This window comes from Haliotis cracherodii, unplaced genomic scaffold (assembly GCF_022045235.1).
Source record: "Haliotis cracherodii isolate W230 unplaced genomic scaffold, xgHalCrac1.p SCAF_22, whole genome shotgun sequence".
NCBI lineage: Eukaryota > Metazoa > Mollusca > Gastropoda > Lepetellida > Haliotidae > Haliotis > Haliotis cracherodii.
This window is the reverse complement of record NW_027266278.1, coordinates 11,216,864-11,232,959: the sequence shown is the minus strand read 5'-3', so window position 1 is coordinate 11,232,959 and position 16,096 is coordinate 11,216,864. Positions and strand designations below refer to the sequence as shown.

Genomic DNA, 16,096 nt, shown 5'->3' with positions numbered 1-16,096 from the left:
GGATTGTAGGAGCCAGTTTGTAGGAGCCAAAGATCGATTTGATTTCCGCAACAGTGGAGACTTTAGCACATAAAATCATGGCGATCAGGGAGCTGATAGCTGCAAAGTAGATGTTCAATGTGTAGCCCTTAAGCTTATGTGTAGATTGCAGGTGATGTAGATGATCAGCGATCTGTTGAGGTGAAACCTAGTGGTAATGTCGCAAGTGTGACAATAGTTCTCGATGGCTGTCCACTTATGATCATAAAGGTGAGCTGCTGTGATCGTCAATTATACTAAGAAGGACCGCACCTCGCATCCTCTCGTTAATGATGGGAGATGGAGGTGGAAAGAACTTCTGTTGTAGACAAAATAGTCGACACAAGTGGCAATGTACAATGCACCCTTATATCTAATGCAGAAGGTCTTGATCCTCCGAAAACAAAGTGTGGAGACATCACTGTCAAATTCCGGGAAAGTAACAATTGCCGACATGCAATGCGTGTCAGCATCCTCAAGGGCGAAGCAAGGAACTTCTAGACAATCATGTAGTCAACGAAACGAGGAGAAAACTTTGTCAAGGTTTGCAAAAATGTCCAACAATACCAAACATAGAGGGAGGGTGATATTGGAGCAACTCGACAAACGCACTGTGAAACCCTTAAGACGATCAGCAGCCAAAGCAGTCCGACGTAACTGCAAGTCTCTGTCTGTTGATCGGGGAGGTGAGCGAGAGATTCGCCTCGAATGCGAACCCTGATCCTGAGAGCGTGAGCATCGATTCTGAGAGCGAGAGTGCGGATTTTGAGAGTGGGAGCGTCAATGCAGCTCGTTGATCCTGCTTGTCCGTCTCAACGCAATCCTTAGCAGGCTGATCAGCAGCAGCCTGGTGTATAGTATTGTAATGATCGTCCGCACTGCCTTCTACCCAAGAACATGCAGAGGAGCAGAACGTATCGATTCAGTAAACAAACTAGAAGCAATGTCACACTGATTTGAACAAAATTTGATGTCAAATATGAAATACATCTTGAAAAATGATGTCCAACTGAAGGCCATTTCATCCCCGTCAACAAATGCAGGTTTGTTATTGGTGGGATAGCGCATGTGAACTTCAATTTCATTGGTCCTGTGGTTTCTGAGAAGACCAATGCCAGACAAGCAGGGTATGACATAACGTCACTTGACGTTAAGTCAGGTGAGCTTAAAATTGAAAGAACCCCAAGCCTTAGCAGATATCACAAATGCACATAAACAGATACTTAGTTGGGAGGGAAGTATCTACAGAGACTGGATATATCATGAATCAAACGGATCAGAAGATTTTATATCCTTTCTCATCTCATGGCTGTCTGGTCATGTTCAAGGTATCATATATTTGCCGATTGTGGGTAATCTGTCCAGTTTAACTTTGGAAGCAGTTTCTTCTGTACGCCACAGTATCAATCAGTTTGTTACCACCAAGCATCCATTAAGTAGTGGTGGCTAATTCATTTCTAAAAGTGTACCTGTAGGTCTTCCAATCCACTGAACTAACTAACTTGGGTTTGCACAGATGAAACATTTCAGTACTTACTGATTAGATTGTCCAGTTCCGAATGTCCAGTACTGCCGTTGTCTGCAACAAAAAGGTTGTACAATTTTATTCTGATAAATAAACAGAAATGCTCTTCATCTTTTATAACGACTTGATGTAACAAAGAGTCCATAAAGAGGGTTATGCTAATTCATTCCTGAAATTGTACCTGTAGGTCTTCTAATCAACTGAACTAGATGAACCATTTAGTACTTACAGACTAAATTGTCCTGTTTGGAATTATCACCATTGTCGGATTTAATTCTACTAAATAAACAGGAATGTCTACTGATTTGATGAAACATTTGATATCACATTTTACGGGATTAGTCAACATAACCAATTTCAAATGGATGCACTCGATCAAAGATATGATGTGTTGGTGATGTGTTCATCTACACCCAAGAGTAACTGAGACCATGCCGTTATGAATCATTATCAATGTTTGTTTCCTTATTATTAAAAGTTCCAAAACTTAAGTTCCATCCAGCCAGCTTGGTGTTCCTTAAACGAAGTATGATGGAACGATGATCAGGAAATACGCCTACTGTATCTTGTGAAATTCTTAAGGGTACATTAGATGCCTCTTATATTAATTTTGAACCACGTGCTTTAGTGTAAGGTAACACATGTATGATATATGTGTTATGCCATGACAACAAGAAGGCCTTATTACAGTACCCATTTGGAACTCACAATTACACAGCAAACAAGTAATCCATTTTAGAACATTCAAAAATTGTGTCATGGGTCGTGAAAAATGTAACAAATATTAAAGTTCAAGGCAAGGTCCAAAGCAATCTTACTTGTTTTATAATATTCTTCAGTGTGAAAGAGTGAGTTCACTAAAGATAAGGACAGTGATATTTTCATTGCAGTGAACATAAGATTTTGATGGGACTATTGTCATACAAGAGTAACATCCCGAAAACTGTCTCCCTTTATCAAAAGTGTCCAGCCCGTAGACAAACTGTTGACTTCCTTTGACAGGGCAAAATATTTACAAATGGTCATTTATGGAGCAAACATCGATTCTTGCGTTCGTTTTTCTCTTGAAAATGTTTCATTACATACTGTAAATTTCTATTTACATCTTCAATCGCAACACTTGTCAAAGTGGTACACAAAGAGGGTTAGATTGCTGACTTTGTGTGCTGGCGATTAGGTGCCTCACTCTAGCAGTTTGGGTTCCAGGACTCAACCCCTGAAAGAACGAGAATCTGATCCTTACTGAGAAAGTGTTATCCCAAATATGACATTTGTTACATTCGATCACTTTCTAATTGACATTGTGTGTTCATAGCTTTCGGCCATGGGAACCGTGCCAATTAACACTTGTCAGAGGGGTACAAAAAGTTTGTGATATAGACTACCAGTCGTTGGACTTTGAATTTTGTGGAAGCCTCGGTGGCTGAGTTGGTTAGATCACTGACTTTGTGTGCTGGCGATTAGGTGCCTCACTCTGGCAGTGCAGGTTAGAATCCAAGTAATCTTGTCGGTGAGACAAGACTTGAGACTCTGATTTCATGGACAGAAGATGGGAGGCCTGACAATAACTTGAGGCTATTGTGGCTTTGTTCAGGACGAGTCTTGCATGATATGTATTATCTTTTCTGACGTTAGCGATGGGGATCCGTACGTGCAAGATAGATTTTGAGAGCTCTTATGGGGCACATAAGACGGTCAGGATGATCCACCGTAGTTCCGAGTGCAGAAATGGTGTGATGTCTGTGACCCAAGGGGCCAAGTACAGCAGCTTGGTTCTTAGCTACGAATTTTAGGAGAGAGCGTTAGGTGACAGAAGACCAGTAGGGATATGAGGGAGACTTGAGTAATCCAGTGTGTGCAGCTCTGAGACCCTAGCAGCCGTAGCCATGCCTAATAGAAAGGCAGCTTTCTTAGCTTTATGGATTAAGAAGCAGAGGCCAGAGGTTCAAGTGGGTCTGTTAGTAGAGCTGAAAACACGACTGACAGCTTCCATTTTGGGAAAGGTACGAAGAACATAAACCGAAAAGAACGAATGAGTCTGTTTAAGATAGGATGATTGCCCATTGAAAGCCTGTAGTGTTGGAGAACTGAACGAAAACCAGATCAAGTGTAAAAGGAAATTCGCTACCATGGGAATGTCCAATATGACATTAGTTAGACCACATCTGTGTCTCCACTGGACGAATTTGTTCCATCTGTTGTCATAAAGTTGGGTGAATAACGATCTCCATGATCTTGTGACTGCAGTAGAGCCAGCTTGAGAGATCCCAGAGGCCTGCATTCTCTGAGAGATACTTTCCAGGGAGTGAGATGGAGGCTGGGATGATTGGAGTAAAATAGGCTTAACCTGGGCTGACACAGGAGATCTTTGTGGGGTGAAAGAGTGAGTGGCTCGTCCACCAGGAGAGATAGAAGTCTGGGATACCATGTCCTGCTTGGAGTTGGAGCGATGAGGATGACTGTGCAATCTGTCACTTCAAACTTCTGTATGACCTTGTCTAGGAGAGACCATGGAGGGATGTGTAGGCGAACAGTCCTGTCCTATCCATGGATGGTGCATCTATCTGGAGAGCTCTCGGATCTGGGACCAGGCTGACATTAACCCGAATTTGATAGTTAAAGCAGGTCATGAAGAGGTCCAGATGTGGGGTATCTCAAACGTAGGTTATCCAGGTAAAACAGCCTAGGTGAAGAGTCCACTCTGTGAGTACAATCCTCCCTCTCCGGGATAGGCTATCCGCTAGTATGTTCAGTTTGCCTGGAATATGGTTCAGTTCCATCCTGCAGCTAAATGAGTCGGCCAAGGCATATAGCTGAGTAATTTCCGTCGTCAGCGAGGTGGACTTCTGCCTTGCTTCTGAATGTAGGTCACCACTGTCGTGTTGTCTGTGGCAATCAGGGCGGATGATTTGATGAGGCGATCTTTCCAAGTCTGGAGAGCATAATCGATTGGTTACATCTCTCTGCAATTTATGTGTAGAGTGGATTCCGTCTCGGTCCATAAACCCTGAACTGTCGTCCATGTTAGTTTGTTGTTTAACGCCGCACACAGCAATATTCCAGCTATATGACGGCGGTCTGTAAATAATCGAGTCTGGACGAGAAAACACAGTATTTGACATGATCAGGATCGATCAACGTGAATCCAACGCGTCTGTGAACAGGTGGTGTTCGGGAGCTGGTAGGGTGAGAGACATCAACCATCTTGGAGGTATGAAAAAAGTCCTTGTTTGGGATCTTGAGGTCGATGAGTATCCTCATTTATGTGGCATTCTTCTTTGGTACGAGGAATACTGGAGAATAAAAGCCCTTGCTGACGTCCTTCTCCTGGAGTATATGTATGGCTCTTTTCTCCAATAACGTGTTGATGGCAAGATAGTCTGCCCAAAATGTCTAGCCCTCCAGATGGAGGTCATGTTGTTGAGTGGCTAGTCCCATTACAGGGTGTAAATCCCAATTGAGGTCCGTGCGTGCGCCATCTGGTGGCCATGTTGTTTCTTCAATGATGGGTCCATACGGAACATGGACAGTGGTAAGGCTGACTCCTTAACAATGGGTTGGAAGGCTGAATAACTCTGAGTCTGAGAGAGAACTGTGATATGGTTTCTCTACTGGCTCAGTCAGGTGGTTGGTAGTGCTGTGCTGGGATCTGGACGCTCTTGCCACCCGTGAAGTGAAGGCAGATAACTGTTTGGCGATGGACGGTCAGTTGGTGGCTGGATTTGAAACTCCATTCAGTGGCCGGGTGGCTGTAATGCTGGCAGAAGTCCGTCACAGACAGTCCCCCCCCCCCCCCCCCACCCCCCACCCCCCCACACACACCCCATCTTGGCCGGGGGATTCTTCTGCGCCTGGTTGTAATCAAATCTTTTCAGCCGTTCTGCATCCAGTGATAGAGACGAATGACAAGATTAAAAAAAGTGATTTTCTGCTTAGCAAAAAAAACTCCGAATGTGCCAGCGGCACAGACGACTGTAGAGTGCCGGACAATTGATCAGGTGGAGGGGTAGGTTGTTTATCAGTCTGGGAGATAATATCATCAACCTTTCTCTTGGCCGCATCTTTCCTCTTAGCCTTATGGATAACGTCACTTAGCTTGGCAAAGGTTTTCTTGGAGAGAGAGATACAGAACGTCTCTGCATTTTCAACACTCTACTTGAGGGTCGCCCGAGATAATAAATTAGCCACATTTGTGAAAGGCTGACTGACGCCATCGCGGAGAAATGGCAGGATAACCCTTATGCAATTAATACTTACGAATCAAAGCCCATGAAACTACTAATACATTAGTAGGATTAAGAAACTTACTCTGAAATGTATTTGAAAAGTGTGTCTATAGATAGGTGCTGGAGAAATACATAGACACAGAGAGAAAAGAAGTAAGATTTTCCCTTCCTTTACCCATAGCAGATCTACAGCGGGGACAACTAACAGTATAGTTGACAGTGAAGTGGACACCAGTTTAAAATCTGAAAGTTTAGTATGGTGTGATTGCAACCAAAATACAGGATTTATGGCAATGATGTAATAGAGGTACAATATTCACAAGAACTATTTCTTAATATTATGGAAATGGTTTCGTCTCTTTCTTTTAAATAACTTGCAATTGTAGTGTTTAAAGTATGTTATAAAACATCCCTTAAAATACATTTAACACTATTTCAATGACCACTTAATATTGTAAGTCTCTTTATTATTGAGGAATTACCAACAAGAATAAATAACTTACCCCTATTTAAATAAAATCTTCAATATGTATCAAACCATATTTGGAGTGAATATTTCATTATCCTATTTCACTTCAATTATCCTATTTCACTTTCTAATGTAGCGCCATTTTTTCTTTGGCTTTAGGACCAGCATGTAGAAGCACTGTCACCTTCTGATGTGTTGACATATTGTACTGTCAGAATTAAATCTTTCTGACCATTAGATATTAATGTGCATTATGAGATTATTGGGGCAAATATAGATTAGAATGTCTATAATAATGGTCATGTAATTTTAAATGAAAAAGCAGCAACTGAAGATATCAAACAATAATTATGAAACACTCTTCATTATTCATAAAATGCATGAGTGGCAGAAATCCTGTATTTCAGCTGTCATCACGCCATAAATTTCCTTGTGAACTATTTATAACGAGTTGCCCATGCTCTGTGCATGCACAGACTGGAAGTCTTCACTTTTTTCAACACCAAATTCCTGGATACATGATATTTGGGAGGGGAGGCAATTACTCCTGATGTGAAATTGGTAGTATTCTTTGAATTATTAACAATGATAACTATTGTGTTATAATTACAATGTGTACAGAAAAAACCCAAGGGATAGGTGGCTTCTGACATCTGTTTTACCCTTGCTAGTTAATACCACGATACCCATCAAACTGAATGTATTTCCTAAACCCAGTATTTTTGTTGACCTAATTATAATGGTTCCAAACAACCAATCCAGTTGTTTTGACCAATATTTGGTGCATATAATCACGAAATCACCTCAAGAAACAAATGTGTGGTAAACTTCCACAGAATTAGCATACCCCTATTGTGACGTCATCAATCGATTTCTAGCAACCTTGATCCTACATGACCATCCAGAACATGACGCCTATGACGTTACTTCCGGTTCTGATAATGTTACTTCTGGTGGACATCATTCCGGTGACTTATGACAGTGATCACTTGCCATTAAGACAATATAAAAGTACCCACCTCCACAAGTTTTCGGAGTTTCTGGGTGATGATCGACTGGCCTGCCAGACCACTGGATCGAGGCAAAGATACCATGCAAATCCGGTTGTTTGTCCCAAAGACATGACGTGGTAAAGTTATTTGTCGAGCACCACTGATAACTGGATAACTTATTCTTCTGAGACTGTATTCCTTGAAGCGAGGGTGGTAGGCATTCATATGTCGGTGCCTGCAGCCAATTTTCATTAGCCAGTTTGATATCGTACAAGTCACAACTTGGTAGCCAATTGGAATGCTCTTTTCGTGGTTGTTTCTAACAATGTGGCAGATGCCAAAGGTTCAAATAGATTCTCCAAGGGCGCTGAACGAACAACCAAGGGATTCCGTTTTGGGAATGTGAAGTTTTGATGTCTTCCAGGAGGAGGTTGAGGACAGGGGGATCTCTGACAGGTAGCAAATTGTAGTGGAGAACTCATGTGAGGGTAGCGTGGTATCTTTCAATGGTGCCTGGCATTCTGGTGAAGATGAGGGAAATCAGCTAGCTTGTCCTGCAGAGGGTGTTCCATCTATAGCTATTGAAAGTGGATGAGGGTGGCCTCCATGATCAAGCAACTGTCACTGAAGCAGATTTTGAGTAGCCAGTTGTCTGCATCTTTGTGCTGTAACTTCCACGCATGAAGTAGAGGGAAGATGATGTTTGAGGAGAATATCCTAAGTTCGTCCGGAAGTAACGGGAATAGGCTTGGGAACCATGGATGGGATGGCCATATTGGCACTATGAGATCGATCTTCCTAGGAGAGACAAAGGGGGAAAAGTGCCTTTCGAAGTTGCTTGTCCAATCCATGGACAGCGCTTCCATGTAAAGAGCATTGGGATCCGGCACCCTTTGACATTCACTGGGAGCTTTTTCATTGAGGTTTATGGCAAAGAAGTCCAGATGAGTTTATCCATCAAAATAGCTCTGGGTCCCCCATTGAGACCAGCTGTCTACCAACATGTTGAGTTTCCCGATAAGGGGCGGGCGTTCATCCTGCAATTCATCACTTTGACCAAGGCTAACAGATGTGTCACTCACCTGTTATATGTCATTGCACAACTGTCTGTGTCAGGGCATGTTCCAAGAGTGGTAAGGTAATATGCAACTGGGATTTCAACATCCCATAGGCTATATAGCTTGGCTGAATGCACTGGTAACTGTTATTGCCAAGATGATTACCAGTGTGGAAACTATCAGCGAAACACCATACTCTTTACATTCCTTCAGGATTGGCACAGCAATTACAGCAGCCTGTACAGAGTTCAGATGTGATACAGAACTTTTGTAGTTGGGGGCCATATAGGTGGAAAAGCTATATACGTCAGGCAGCACCTCATTGAAGAGAAAATGGGGATGTCTCCGACTGATGGGTGGCATGAGGTGGAAGGAAATGACCAAGCTAGTAGACGCCCAGGTTAAGTCCGTACGGGCATCACCACAGCCAGTGGTGAACAACATGCCAGCTCTACATTGACATCATGGTGCTCCTCAGAATCTGCCTACTCCTCCCTGTAGACATCCTGATATGGTCGGATATGCTGCAACGCCGGTACTGGCATACAGCCAGCTGTCTGTGCACCTAGAAGGGCCAGGCAGAAGTTGAATAGGCGGGTGGGGAACATGGCCCATGAGATCAACTGGGAAAACTGCAAATGTACCTGCGTGATGGTTTTCACATGTCGCCACCTGGGCTGGACATCTTCATTCACTGCTCTTTATCTGCTGTTTGCTTGAAAAGGTATCCTTCCTTCATAGGATAACATGGTGGGTGTGTGATTCTTTTTTATGGTAAACGTGAATGGATATGGGTGCTTCATGTGGGGTACTGGTAGAGTGCTTCACAAGTTACATTTGGCATCTATGGAAACATCCCAAATCATAAATTATATACGATAGGGTTGCCCTCTTTACAGCAGGGACCAATTTTGTCCGTTCTGCTTTAAAACGGATGACTCATTGTGTGCTTTGAAGTGGATGGTCACCTTGGCAACAATAGTTGCCCTCGCTCAGTATTTGCCAATAGTACTAGCCTGGCTGCGTTGTACAGCAACATGGGTTGCTTAGCAGCGGTAGTTGCCAGGAAGTGGTGGTTGCATTGGTAGAAAAAAACATGGGTTAAGCTCACAATCTGCAGTCAGCAAGAACCTCTACATCTTCTACTATATCTTTCAAATAAGATCTTTTGTCTTTAAGATCTGCTATCACCAGGGTCATGTCCTTATATAGTGAAGATATAAACAAATTTAATCTTTGCGAAAAAATATTTCTACCGAAGTTTAGGTGAAATGCCTGGATGTTTCAACTCTCCAATAACAGTTTGATAGGAAAAGAATTTAAATTCTGAGAATTTCTATTTGACCTGATATAACTTTAATATAGTATCATGCTGTGCTGGTTTATCTTCACAAAGTGGTTTATTGTGTACACAGTAAGAATAGAATCAAAGCAACAAAACACTTTCCAAATGCCATTCATAAGAGTTGACAGTACGATTCCGACCATATCATGAGCATGTGTTTAGGAATCAATATTAAATCACTATCAGAAGACTGATCAATCTGTTGCGCCATATAATCCATATAATCAATCATATTTTGCATATACTTCTTCATTTGAGTATATACTACATTACAACGTGTCTTGCGTAATTTGCAGTACTTGCAATTTTGATTCAACTCACTCAAAAGCAACTCTAGTTCAATATGTATGTCCATCTAGTGGTTAGTGAATATTCTACTATCAAATGTTTCAAAGAATGTTCCTAATTCTACATATGTTTGTCCGGAGTCACACATGCTCACTACATACATTGGAAAAACCATCAGAATCAGAAATGACATAGTTACACTAACTAATTAAATCTCATGCTTACTCCATGGGAGTACATGTCAACTTAAATAATACACTGAGAAGGCACTTAAGAAATTATTGTTTCTAATGCAGTAGAATATTTACTTTTTCTTGATACTTCGCCTTTAAAGTAAATCTTTTTCAACAGAGTCGTCTTTGATTCAGCTGTCTGCATAACAAATGTTCCGTCATCTGTTTCAGACTGACGTTCGGTCACTCGACGACGTATGGTGGTCATCAAACTGTCTAGGTCTTCTCTGGAAAATATCAGATGGAAAATTATCTCAGAAAAGTGAATTTTCGAACACTATCTAAAGTACAGTACAGTCAAGTCTTGTTTATCCGACAATCGGCTTTATCCAACACTAATAATGGGAACCGATTAAATCAGTGCTATTTAGACCCGTTAAATCTTGCACACCTAATTTGCAAGGAATTACCGAAATCACTCATTAATCAGTCTTGTTAATCCAACACAGTGATCAGCGTACTCCGTGGCCATCTGCCCGCGAGTACACAGCCCCGTGTTTTGATGCGAGATGAGTCGGCTGGTAGCTACATATTAACCGGCTGCAGAGATACACTTGCTAAACAATAAACAATTAATGCTTTAAATAAACAAAACAGGACGAATCACATGCTTAGTGGGAAATGAGGTAACAAGAACTCAACCAATGGAGATTGGATCAAATGGCATCCGAACTGTCAGAAAGCGTAAATTTTACAATTAATATACATACTGAACAACAAAAGTTCCTGTGACGTTGAATAAGATTTAATGCAAAGTGATGTTTTTGACCAAATCGGTTTGCAACAGATAAAAGACTCCTGTAAGTGTTCAAATGGTTTAATTTGCCATACTGACTTCAGAAAATGCGTGATTTCATAAAAAAACATGAGCATGCAAAAATGTTAATTTCCAAATCAATAGCGTGTGTGTCCACCTCTGGTTGCGATGCAAGCAACACATCTTCGTCTCATTGAATGGACCAGGCGTCGCACAAAGTCCTGTGGGATATCTGTCCATATCGGCTGGAGCATGTTTCAAAGTTCCTGGAGTGTCTGTGGAACACGTGGTTGACGTCAAAGGCGCCGATCCATCTCATCCCACATGTGCTCTATTGGTGAGAGATCAGGGGAGCGAGCTGGTCAGGGGATGACATTCACGTTGTTTTGTTGAAGAGAATCCTGATCAAGTCGAGCAATATGAGGCCGGGTGTTGTCATGTTGAAAGGTAATGCCTGGGCCATTGTAGAACAACAGGGCCGATGATCTCGTCAAAGTAGCGCTGTCCATTGAGATTTCCCTCTACCACTATCAAACGGGTCCTCTGTCTTGCTGTAATCACACCCAATACCATAACGCTGCCGCCCCCGAACCGATCTTCTTCCATGACACAATGATTGACGTAACGTTCACCTCGACGTCGGTACACTCGAATACGTCCATCGCTGTGGCTGAGGTGAAAAAGAGACTCGTCAGTGAATAGAACTTGTCCCCACTGCATGGCCGTCTAGCGTAGACGCTGTCTGCACCACTGTCGACGTGCTCGACGGTGGTTTCCTGTCAAAATGGGACGTCTGGCGGGTCTTCTGGCGACAATCCCTACACATCTGAGGTGGCGGCGTACGGTTTGTGAAGATATTCGTCGAAGGCCAGGGATGCTCCTTGCAGTCACTGTTGCTGGCTGGAATCGATTTCGTAGGTGTGTTGTTCGAATCCAGTTGTCTTGTCGATTATTGGTTACACGTGAGCTGCCACTCCGAGGATGGTCTCTGGCTGCATTCGTCTGTTGCCAACGTTGCCATAAACACTAAATGGTGTTTCTGTGGACGTTAAATTGTCTTGCAACATCACATTGACTCGATCCTGCTTCAAGCATACCAATGGCTTGCAGACGCTCATTTTCGGACGGGCGTGGCATTTCGTAATGTTGAATAATTGCGTAAGTTTGTCAACTTTTGCATGGAATGCATGCTTTTCTGTAGCAGTTGCGTTTTTGTGACTTGATTCCATACATGTACTACAATATTGAAAACCAATCTTTACTTGTTTGAAAAATACACTAAAATATTGGTGTCACAGGAACTTTTGTTGTTGAGTATATTTTATACTTATCATATCTCAGACTATGCATTTCTTCCTTCTTCAGCAACTGTAGATATCTTCGATCCAGTTTTCGTCGCAGTAATGGAGGTGATCGCAGCAAGATAAGTAGCCAACGTGTAATCTTTAGCTTCTGTGTAGATCTTAAATGATGTCGCTAATCAGCGATCTGTTTCAGAGAAGCGGTGGTGGGCGTGCTGATATCATCATCTCGACAGTAGTCTTCGAAAACATTTCGATTATGTTGAGTCTTAGTCGAGCTACAATGAGCCTGAGTAATGGTCTCACCAACTCGGGGAAAAAGGTGTAAGCGTTGAGTTACTCCCACTGGATGGCGAGAGAGTTATAGTCCCTTGCCTGAGGCTCTGGGATTGCTGAGACAAACCTTAGGAGCTGAGCTTGGAACCTGGTTCTCGACTTTGATTCGGCAAAGTCACGGCAAAAGAGGCGGCAATAATTTTCAGGTCAAGACACCATCTTTTCAGTGACAATTAGTCTGGTCGGAATAGGTAGTCAGCTAAGACATTGTGGATCTAGGAAGTGTGACTCTCTCGGACCTGAATGTTCAAGGAGTCAATCAACCAGGAGTTGAGAACCAGTTAAAAGAGGGACATCAACTTGATTGAGCCCATTTGTTGACCCAACATCATTATAAATGATCAGGAAGGGTCTGTGATGAATTCGTAGTGTCCGTGCAAGATCATTCAGTCGAACATTGATCTTGAGGTCGATCTCCTGTAAGAATCCTGTGATCAATCCCGGCTATGTTAATGGTAGATGACGAATCCATACAATTGATCCAGGCTGAGGTTGGAATCGTCACCATTGATTTGAGAGCGTCTGTGTCCTGGGATGAAGTGGTGGGTTCGACCCCAACTGGCAGAACGACTAGCAGTTGATGAACAGGAAGCTAGAGAGAACCATCTGGACGTCCAAAGCCGCCCGATATTGATCATTAATCAGTTGGAAATCTTGGAGCAACTGCATCACCACTGCATCACCACAATTCCTAGCTGAATACCTCTTACAATTGCGTACCCACAGACACTTGAAAGGTACCAACATTACTACGTACTTGGTTCCACTTAACTCGGAAAATCCCAAAATGACTAAGGTCCCGGAAGTAAAGGCTCTACTACCCTCATTCAAGCTTCCGGATCAGAAGGCCAAGTTCTGCCCACCTGCTTGGGACTTGAACGTTTGTGACCCCTCTATGCATCCTCATTTTATGATCTCACCAAGAAAGTGGTGATGCAGTTGTAGGGTCTTGACTTTTCGCCTTGCATAAAGTTTCATAACGTTATAGCTTTTGCTGCTGTGCTGAATAGCCCTTTGCCCTTAACGTATTTTTAAGACGAACCAAGCGTGTGTGTCAGGATGTATATATTTGGGATTATTTTAAAAAAAGTAGTTTAGTATAAACTTATCCAAAACATAGGTATTTTAGGATTAGTGTATTTATTAAATAAATTAGTTTACTTACTCCACTAATTCACACCTCAGTAACAAAATCTAACATGTGGTGATTGATTCTTTGTGCTAAGGCTACTGCGGTCTCAGCCTAGCCTATTGTTCTCTGCTGGTCAGCTTGGCCTGGCTTTGTATTTCCCGCGTCACATGACCACCTTGGTCATGTACTTCATACCTTTACTATGTGCACCATTTCTAGTCACAACTCTCACTGGGAAAGGACAGTTCAGTTTGGGGTGAGTTAAATATATTTATTATCATTGTACTTAGGTTTCTAGTATATATAATGTATTTTAGTACACTCATATTAAGTCATTTATGTTCCATAAGAACAGTATATCATGTATATGTTATAAACATGTATTATCAGCATATTCATGTTAGTGCAATATAAATTTAAATATTGTAAGATGTTACCATTGAGGTATACTGTAAACAGCTTTATTTCTGCGCCGTTAAAATATTGCGAATACCACGCCAAAGACAATACTGCGACGAGATATTTTTGCGAGTTGCCGTGGTTCGATGACCCCTCGCGTACCAAACAATAGACAGCTTCTCTCCGAAGCTAGTTTTTCTGAGTTGGCCGGAAAGTTGACCGGAAAGTTGACCGGAAGAGATTGCGACCAATTATCAAATACGATAATTGACTCAACTCAGTGTCATGTCATGTGTGGACAAAATTGCAAAGGACACTGACGCAATCAAGCGAGGTTGGAAGAAGGCAGGATTACTGTGAGGTAACAGTGACACTAACTGGTCTGTTTACACTGTCATTTGTGATGTATTGTGTGACCATTCTGCATTCATTTGTGTTTTTAACTTATTGATTAACTTGTAGTTCTGGTTGATGATTTCAACATTTGATGACGTGTTGCAATGAATAAAGTATGTATGTATTATTTATACTTATTTTTGCGTTTTTAATTTTTGCGATTGAGTCTCGTTCGCAAAACTCGCAATAATAAAACGGTCGCAAAAAATTCCCTGTTTACAGTATGCATAATGAGTGTACTAGATTTAAGCATGTATTGGTACTATTTTATCATGAAAGTGTAAAATACCAAAACATTATATTTGTTGATTTTATCATACATATGAAATGCCTAAAAATGTTGATTTTTATACTGCTAGATGAGTTTCACATGCCATGTAAACAATGTATGTGATGTTTACCATACCAGTAAGATTCATGTAGTTATATAGCATTTATCAGGTCACGTAAGATACTGCATGACCAGATTTGATGACATCTGGTTGTTTGGCCTCCGTCCCTTAGACGAGGTGAGGGTTACTTCCCTTAGTTATACGTATATTTATGTCAACATGTCATGGCATAATTGTCTATACTATTGTAATGTTATATTGCTTAATATAGTATTATTTAATTGCTTTGTAGTGTATTCAGTGATATCATCCTCACTGAGGAGATATCCGCCATAACATGCTTTACCGTCCTAAATGTAACGTAAGCGTTCACATTATATCTTATTGATTGGTATATCAAACACATGTAATAGATATATAATGGCAGTATTCTTTTAATGATCTATTGGTTATGATGTTTGCCTACATTTTGTAAATATTGTGTTTTAGGGTTTCATCTTCATCATAACCACTGGTTGCACATGTGGACCATCATTGGAATAAATCCGGTTGTAAAAACAGCATGCTTTTGTGTCTCTACATTACCCTGCATAAGCCTCTGCGACACGTGCACACGAAACCTGTCTGGTTTTGGATGAGGCAACTTGCTGTGAGGGTGAAAGTAAGTTTGACCACTGTGGGAGGGGTAGTGGGTTGTCCTCTGAGCTCGACAAGCCAACCTCTCATCGGCCACCAGGCCGCAACCAAAGTCAGAGCAAGACTCCTTGTCTCCTTGATCTTTTGTATTACCCTGGGAAGTAAAACTGGTGGCGGAAAAGCGTACGCTTTTAGCCCTTCCCAAGAGTGGGAGTGCATGGTTCCCTGATTGCGCAGGCACCACACCACAGTGTTGTTGTCTGTGGATATTGGCTAGAATTAAAGCTTCCAACTCCAAATTGTTTATGTGCCACTTTTGATGTGTGCCGGACCATAGCACTGAGGCTGTCTGGCCTTGCAGGCGAGCACCCCACCCCTGAAGGGGGCCGTCTACAAACAGGTGTAGATTTGGGGATAACCCAGATAAAGGGACTCCTCCTGAGCCATTTGACTCTACTGTCCACCAATTGAGGTAAGGCCTTAGTTGGGCCAGTAGAGTGATGGCCTTAAGTGGATCCTGACACCTGGTGTAAGGATTCAGGAATTGTTGAATTGCGCGTAATTGTAATCGGCTTCTGCTGGTTAGATCCTGTGCTGAGGTGAGTAACCCTTGTAACACTTGCCATTGGCGAAGTGTGCGTGGTTGATGAATA

The 16,096-nt window shown here is 42.1% G+C and overlaps 1 protein-coding gene across 1 annotated transcript in view; it reads right to left on the bottom strand.

Annotated features, from left to right (window-relative positions):
• Positions 1 to 16,096, bottom strand: part of LOC139471484 (uncharacterized) — a 31,663-nt gene that overhangs the window by 6,948 nt on the left and 8,619 nt on the right. Inside the window, exons 6-7 of the mRNA XM_071253840.1 lie at positions 10,230 to 10,381; positions 1,556 to 1,597 (exon numbers count right to left, since the gene is read on the bottom strand). Coding sequence (XP_071109941.1) covers positions 1,556 to 1,597; positions 10,230 to 10,381 — 194 coding nt within the window. The remainder of the gene's footprint in view (positions 1 to 1,555; positions 1,598 to 10,229; positions 10,382 to 16,096) is intronic.